This window comes from Nematolebias whitei, chromosome 16, assembly GCF_014905685.2.
Source record: "Nematolebias whitei isolate Nwh7 chromosome 16, NemWhi1, whole genome shotgun sequence".
Classification (NCBI taxonomy): Eukaryota; Metazoa; Chordata; class Actinopteri; order Cyprinodontiformes; family Rivulidae; genus Nematolebias; species Nematolebias whitei.
In genome coordinates, this window is record NC_056513.1 from 24,115,049 (window position 1) to 24,123,231 (window position 8,183).

Here is an 8,183-nt window from a genome sequence, read left to right on the forward strand (position 1 = left end):
AGAGTTTAAAAACATTGTTTAGAGTATTGCAAGAGTGCGGGAAGTGTTTAAAACACCTTTATACATACATATATATAGATACTGTATCATGCATGAAGTTGAGGTTTAATGAAAACTAAACCACAGTATAAGTTTAATAAAGATATTTACTCTGTTTTGCAGAAAAGTTTCTTCCAGTTAAGGCAGATAGCTAGCTTAAGTATAAGCTTATAGACCAGAACTGACCTTGAAAAAATGGTGCATGTCTTCATTACAACCAGACTAGACTACTGTAACACATTTTATGTTGGGGGCGTTAACAGGAATTCGTAGATTTTCAATAAAGTTCTATCTTTTTATCTTTCCTTAAACATATTTCATTGATATTGTCTTCCCGTCACTGGCTCCCTGTATGTATCAGAATAGAGTTAAAAATTCTCCTGTTGACCTTTAAGTGCCTAAATGGCCTTGCACCCTCTCATCTCTCTGATCTACTTCAACCTTATGTTCCTTCTTGGGTGCTGAGATCAGCTGATCAGCTGCTTTTGTTTGTCCTGAAAACCAGGTTGAAGCTCAGAGAAGATCAGGCTTTTTCTCCTAAACTTTTGAACAATCTGCCCTCAACACTGTTTTTAAATCTCCTTTAAAAACTCAACCGTTTTCAATGACTTTTAACCCAGTGTGAGTTGCTTTCGTATTTTATTGTTTTTGTCATTTTATATTTATTTTCTTTTGATGCATTTATTATTATTTTTTCTTTAATTTGTTGCCATTGTCTTTTATTGTTCAGCACTTTGGTACCAACTGTTGTTTTAAAATGTGCTTTAATACATTTGACTTGACAGTAATCTTCAAATCTCCATCAAATGGCATAAAACAGTCTAATTTTAGTCTTATGCAATATGAAAACAAACCCTTTCTCTTTGTCATCATATGAAAAATTAAATATAATGTACTAAACTTTCCTAAACCAAACCAAGTAGAGTATTTTGGTACATAAAACAAAAATTATAAAAAGTGACTAAGAAAAAATTAAGTCTTAAAAGACAAACAAGGGTATAAGGGAGCTAAAATACAACTGAAAGCAAATATTTAATCTAATATTATCATGACAAAGTTCTGTTTACTGAGTAGTCCTCTTGTGACTAAACTACACTAAAAAAATATACATCTGAAACAATCAACAAAAAATTTAAGGTTTTCTCAAAACTTTGAACCATTTTTTAATCAAAAAGTTTTGAAGTGTTAACAGCTGTAGCTCCCATATATTTTGTGTCAAGAGTAATTTTTGTTTGAGACCTTACATTGTTTTAAAGACAATAAAAATGACCAAATGAAATCCATAGCTAAATATATTAACTTGAACAAAATGTTGCCTTGTTGCTTTGAAGGTTCAATGCTGTAAAGAATGCTTCATAGGGAAGCTGAGGATCTTTTGACTAAATATGGAACATGATCCTAATCAAACGTCCTCTTTTATTCAGCTGATTTATTTAACTGCATTGCACCCATACAACAGCATAACCTTCTCCATGATGTCACCTTTATTACAGCATAAAAATATCTGCAGAGGACAAACTTGAGACAATGCAAAATCAAAGTATTTCCGGATACTGAGAACAAGCATTTTAGTCCTTTCATATCACAGCAAATTTATTTATTTAGACTTTGTTTTTTTGTTTTTTTGAACAATCTTTATCTTTTAAACTTCACATTCAGGAACTTGTGTTAGAATGGGGAAAAAAAGAGGTATAATCTCCTAAGAATGTGCCTGCTACTTTGCTCCTTTTACTTGAGGAATATATTGCACATACATGCTTCTTCTCAACCTTACATTCATTGGAAACAATGTATTTGAGTGTTCTGGGATTCACTATAAATAGTACAGCAATCGTATCATTGATCCTGCCCATTTGCGTCATCTAGTCCTCTTTAGCCTCATGTAGATTAAGCCACTAATTTATCTTTTTGTTTTATAATCATAATGTATCATGCATAATCACATTATATCCAAATGTAGAGTCTACCATTTCTGGTTTACAGCTGCTCCTTATATGAATATTAAAAAGAAAAGCCAATGCCTTTGGTTTAATAGAGGTCTTGTTTTTTTAATGATTACCAAAAGTCACAATGTAAAAGCGCATTCATAAGTTTCAATTCATGTCCTGAACAAGTAGCAGCCTTTTTTTTTGTCTGCAAAGGTTTTTAAAACAGACATTTATGATGAGAAACTCGTCGTAATTCAGAACCTTGCATGCAGTAGATTTTGGCATTACACTACAACAAAAAGTGAGCTCTTTTCCGTGAGCAACAAACCCAGTCAGAACGACACAATTAGAGACATAAAAATGTTCACAAGAAGTCATTAAACTGTAAGTCCTGCTGGGTTGATGTCTCAAGAAGAAGATATAAACTGTTGTGTCTATATGACTTATATGCTATGGCACATGGCTGCGATCTATCCTTCTTACTGTCAACTAACTAAAAACCACTTGAGCTGCTCCCCTGCAGGTTTTACCCTGTCACTGTTTCCTTCACGTCTGCTCAAAAGCCTTCGATAATGCTAGACTAGATGCAGAAAGAAGGAGAGCAAAGTGAGTTTATCCACAAGACAAACAGAGGCTTCTGGGAATAATTCATCCGTTCTGTCAACTACGAAGCGTACGTTAGGAGAAGTATGTTTTCACTTCTTGCAGGACAAAAAGAGGAAATTCCTCCCAGCTGATACGTCCGATAATCAGAAACATTCACAGGCTCGTCATATTTGTTGTTTTACTCTCTGCGTTTCCTTTCAGAGAATAGTTTGGGGTTGTTTTGCTTCTGTGCGGCCCAGAGTAACAAAATCTATCTCGTTCCTTGGCAATAATGTCTCTCTTATCAGCTGGCAGACCATAAATTCTGTGCTCTGAATACCTCCTCAGTGGTAGCAGGTCTATTTCCACAGGTTCAATTCTTAAAGATAACGATACAGCAACATCATTCACAGAGTGTCTTCTGGTTGGCATGAAGTCTGTCGTTTGCAAAGGTTGTTGAAGTGTGTGAAGCTGGCAGTGGAATAAAGAGTCGTCACACACGCTCGGACTGGATTGACACCAGTCTGAGATACTGTGGTCCGATCCAATTTCGCTGTCTGAACTGTCCCTGACCTTCTGTCCCTGGACACTGGCTAAACCCAGCAGTCTTGGGATGGTAACCACTGAAGCAGAAGCAGCCATGGCTGCTGCGATACGGTGACGCTCAGCTGAAATCCCTTTGGTTTCTGTAATGATGGCAGCAGGAGAAACCACTGCGGCCGAGCTGGAGAACGAGGAGGTGCTAAAAAGAGCAGCAACTTTTTGGTAGTATCGAGTCCGTATGACCTTTGCTGAGCGATACAGATCTCCAATGAAACAGTAACAGATGGGGTTAAGGCTGGAGTTGGTCAGGCCCAGCCACTGTGCAAAAGGCCGAGTCTGCAGGAGCCAAGACGACGGCTGGTGCTGGCAGTCAATCCAAAGGTCTACCAGGTAGAGGGGCAGCCAGGAGACCGCAAATAGGAGCACCAGACATACCACCATCTTTGCAATCTTCTGCCTTGTCTTTAGGCGTGAGGTGTGAAGAGCTTGGCTCCGGGGGTCGAGATCAGCAAAGGTGGATTTCTTCCCTCCCCAAAGTCGTCTGCCGGTCAGGAAGCTGATGGTGAGGTTAAATGTCACGGGCAAACAGTAGAGCATCACAAACAGCAAGACGTTGTATCTGCAGAAGAATAAAACAGTTAAAAGTTTGTTTCTTTAGTAGAAAGGTTGAGGTTCTTTTTACTACCGCATGCTTCCTTTGGGTTATGAGAAAGCATCGCAACATTTTCTGCTTCTATGCAGATTGATTATATTCATTTATGAAGCCAGATTAAACCAGTGAGTTACCTCAACTTCATTAGAACCAGTAACATTTTTGCTACTTTGACTTTGTTTTCTAAATGCAATCATGTTTTTTATTTCAACAGTTAGTTGTTGTTGGTTTTCATAAGCCCACTCTTAACCATTGACAGAAGCATTTCTTTGCTCTATCCCAGTATAAAGTTTGGGCAATGAGTTATTCAATGCTTTGGCCATTGAAGCAGAAAGAAAATTGTTTTAAACACTGGCTCTGAATTAGCACTGAAATTACTGTGATGAAAAAATAAATCTTGGTCACCTTGAGCTTGTATTAGTGGTTTAAATGTAAAAGCCAAAAATAATTAAAAGGGAGGGGGAGCTAAAGTTTTATCTCATGGACGGACTGTGGTACATTTGGTTAGCACTGTTGCCTTGCAGCAAGAAGTTTCCAAGTTTAGGCTGGGGGGGATTTGCATGAAGAGTTTGTATGTTCATCCTGTGCACGAGTGGGTTTTCTCTGGTTACTCCAGTTTCCTGCCACAATCAAAAACATGAATTAGATTAGTTGGATTTTCTAAATTTTCTCAATCTGTCTTTTTTTCTATTTCACATCCAAACCTTTGTGAGGCTGCATGTCATGTACTGTGCAGAAATTACCCAAGGATGCAGACTCTCATTAAGACTAAAAGAAAAGCAAATATTTAATAATTAAACCAAAAAAAAAAAAATGGATGGAATGAGGACAAGGAGAATAAGTGAGCTGGAACTAATGAGGTATGAGATTGCAGCTGAGCTTGATGAGTGCAGGGATCCCTCACTTATCGAGGGGGTTATGTTTCAGAAACCCCCACAGAGGGTGAAAATCTAAGAAATAGCAGAGTTATAATTTATTTTATTGTTTATATATATATTATGGCTGTATAAACCCTTCGCACACTCCTACAAACGTTTCCCACTCGCTTATTAACACTTCATATGCTCTTAAACGCTTCGGCGATGAGGATGATGACGGTGAGGTGAATGTACAGTGCACAGTACACACACAATGTAAACAGGTTTAAAAAACCTGCGATATAACAAAGCCTGAAGAAGTGAACTGCGATACAGTGAGGGTCGATTGTTATAGGGAAGAGTTGTGAGTGGAGGACTGAGAACCAGGACTTGGTGGCATAGGAAACACTGGAGAACAACTAAACACAAGGAAAGCACAGAAAACTATCATAACAACACACACACACACACAAATAAAACAAATGAATATTGGAAAAACACAGATTGTGAAAATGCCTCTACTTAGACAAAAGACAGGTTTCTTTTAAATGAAGTGATACATTTATTAATAATGTAACGTGCATACGCCGCATATTTTAGCATTACAATTTAAAGCCAAAATGTAATTGACTTAAACTAAATTTATAGATGCAGCTTTTCTAAATTATCAATTGATATATGTCTGATTAAATACTAAAGTTGGCATTTGCATTACTGACATGAGCCAGAAATGTTGTTCTTGCATCACATACAGTCTTCATCTAATTTGCACAGATGTTGAGACACTGAGAACCTACAGACAGTCTGAACTGCTGCAGTCTTGTGTTTTCAATTCAGTTCATTTGTACAGCACCAAGTCACAACAGAAGTCATCTCAGGGCACTGAACAGAAACATTTACCATAAAAATTTCTGGTACCACTTTACAATAAGGCTCCCCTTATAGATGCTAATAAATAGTTTATAGATATGTTATTAATTCCTCTATAAACACTTTATAAATCATTAATAACTGCTTATTATGCATTAATTAAGGGTGACAGAGAGACAAAACTGACCAGTGTCTTGCCAAATCTGTTCACCTATATATTTCATCTAGAGTTGTTATATTAAACATTTCAGACTAAGTTACTAACTTGTAACCACAATAAGCATCTACAACTAATATTATATTCTAAAAAATTTAGTTTTTCAAATGCTTATTGTTCTAGTAACTTAGTCTGAAATATTTAATATAACAACTCTAGATGAAATATATAGGTTGAACAGATTTGACAAGAAACTGGTCAGTTTTGTCTCTCTGTCACCCTTAATTAATGCATTATAAGCAGTTATTATTGATCTATAAAGCGTTTATAAAGGATTAATAACGTATCTATAAACTATTTATTAGCCATTTATAAGGGGAGCCTTATTGGAAAGTGGTATCAAATTTCTTACAAACACATAGAGTCAGTTATAAGTAGTTAGTTTCGTTCCACCTCATGTACCACATGTGATGAGAATGACAATAAAGATCCTTGTAGCCTTGTATAAACTGGCTGACTATCCTGAAAGTTTACTCTTACAGCCTCCTAGTATTCAGCATGCATAACGGTAAGAAGCATTTATGCGTAACAAAGCTGCCCAGTTTGAAAATTACAAGTGATGGATGCCCTTTGCCAAACACAGCCCAGCAGCTCTCTTACTCTCAGCTCAGCTCAGTTTGTCAGAACCCTTGAGCCTCATCTCATCCATCCATAGATGAATTTAATCTGAATGTTGAAACAAAAATGAGATCATTAAACATTGGTGGGTTGTCGGGTACCTACCCCTGCTTAAGGCGATGCTGAGGCCACTCCTCCTGACAAACCAGAATGGTGAAAGTCTCAAAGCTGATTTCTTGTCTCCGATTCATCACCGCTATCGGCGCACACATCGTGAAGGACACGGTCCACACAACGGCAATGGTCACCAAAATCCGCCGGCGAGTAAACATGGAGCGAGCTCTGAGCGGAGATCGAACGCTGTAGTAACGATTCACACTGATCACAGTCAGCGTCAGCACACTTGCTGAGACTGAAACGGCCTGCGTAAAGGGCACGGCCCGACACAAGAGGTCACCGTAGACCCAGGCGGTGTAGATTTGATTCCCCAGAGTGATGGGCATGCACACGCACACCACTGCCAAGTCACAAACTGCCAGGTTGACCAGGAGACTGCGTGTGGCACTGACTCCAGCAAGCCGTCGACTGCGTCTGCTGGTGAGGACCCTCAGGGCCATTAGATTCCCGATAAATCCCAGGATGAAAGACAGACTGTACATGATGGTCAGAGCAATGGTGCTGGGTTCATGGAGGGTCCACAGCAGCATGTTCTCCAGGTCTGCCAGATCATTGAACGAGATGTTGGAGAAGGACAGAAGAAAAGAGGAGCTCATTGGAGCATTGAAGTCAGACGAGGAGGTGGTGGATAGTACAGGGAGGGAGAAAAGGGACGAGTAAGGAGGACGAGAAGAGGGGAGGAGAGAGGGCAGAGGCTGATCGAGAGGAGCAGTAGAGGAGTCAAAAGTGGATGGTAACATCAGAGTGCTGCGGAAACTGAAGGTGTGGCTGAGTTTTTCCTGCTGCAGTGGTGAGAAGCTGGATTCAAGTGGGTTCCACCCCAAAGGCTGGTCCTGGGTCAGATCCATTTCTGCTAAAGTAAAAAAAAAAAACAGACATAAAAAAGGCAGAAAGGGGAAAAACTGTGCAATTTAAAGGGTTCTCTTATATATATATATGTCCTCTTTAAAATCCATCATATAACAAAAAAGGCAACAAATTAACTTTATTTTATGCATCTTGCTTTATATTATTTAATTTTATTAAGACATTAATTAGCCAAGTCTACAAAATGGTACAAATTTCATTGGGTATGTTCCACATTCTAAGGTGGTGGGTAGTCTTCAAGTTTTTTTTATGGAACAGCGCAGGAAGAAATGTCTGAAGAAGCATGAAAATGATCGTTCATCTTAAGTCACATCTCGTGAATCAGCTGGAGTCATGATGGAGCTGTTCAGCTCTGGTCCCAGCACAGTTCAAGATTCACACTTTCATTGCTCTGCTCTGGGAAGGTGCTTATTAAACCTGACCATCCGCCACCTCACATTAATAGACTTTCTCACCTCCAAGAAGGTAACGATGCATGAACCCCTCCTCTTCTCACTCTCTTCCTCTTAATACCTTTAGTCCATCAAACTGATGGGATCAGACCTTTGTAGGGAAAAACAAACAGACGAGATCAAAATCCCAGCAAACAAGAGCAAACAATACATTTCTGTGAAAAAAAAAAAAACCATTAAAAATCATAGCCATGCTTTAGCATCTCCTTTTAGGAGGCATTAAAGTGTTGAGGTGTGAATCCTTGTTAGAACAATCCAACAATAAAAAGTGATGCAACTTAGGAAGGTCCCTGCTGAATGAATAACTTGCTTTTAAAACCCTCAACGAAGCTGTATGTCTGCCTTTTAATAATCTAAACAAAAGTCAAGTTCATACGCTTTCACCTTTTTATTATTATAAAATAAGCCCTAATAATGATTTTAAACTAATCGCATCAA

General features: G+C 38.4%; 1 protein-coding gene across 1 annotated transcript; it reads right to left on the reverse strand.

Moving 5' to 3' along the window:
• Positions 1–2,911: 2,911 nt before the first annotated feature.
• Positions 2,912–7,274, reverse strand: LOC119422449 (neuropeptide FF receptor 2-like). The gene is made up of 3 exons (XM_037689823.1): positions 6,415–7,274; positions 3,086–3,714; positions 2,912–2,931 (listed from the first exon to the last, which is right to left on the reverse strand). The coding sequence occupies exons 1-3, from the start codon at positions 7,272–7,274 to the stop codon at positions 2,912–2,914; spliced, it is 1,509 nt and encodes a 502-aa protein (XP_037545751.1).
• Positions 7,275–8,183: the final 909 nt, after the last annotated feature.

Coding starts and splice junctions, on each gene's coding strand:
- LOC119422449 (XM_037689823.1), bottom strand. CDS start 7,274: ATGGATCTGACCCAGGACCAGCCTTTGGGGTGGAACCCACTTGAATCC. Junction 3,715..6,414: donor CAGCATCGCCTTAAGCAGGG/GTAGGTACCCGA, acceptor ATTCTTCTGCAG/ATACAACGTCTTGCTGTTTG. Junction 2,932..3,085: donor CGAAATTGGATCGGACCACA/GTATCTCAGACT, acceptor GTTATCTTTAAG/AATTGAACCTGTGGAAATAG.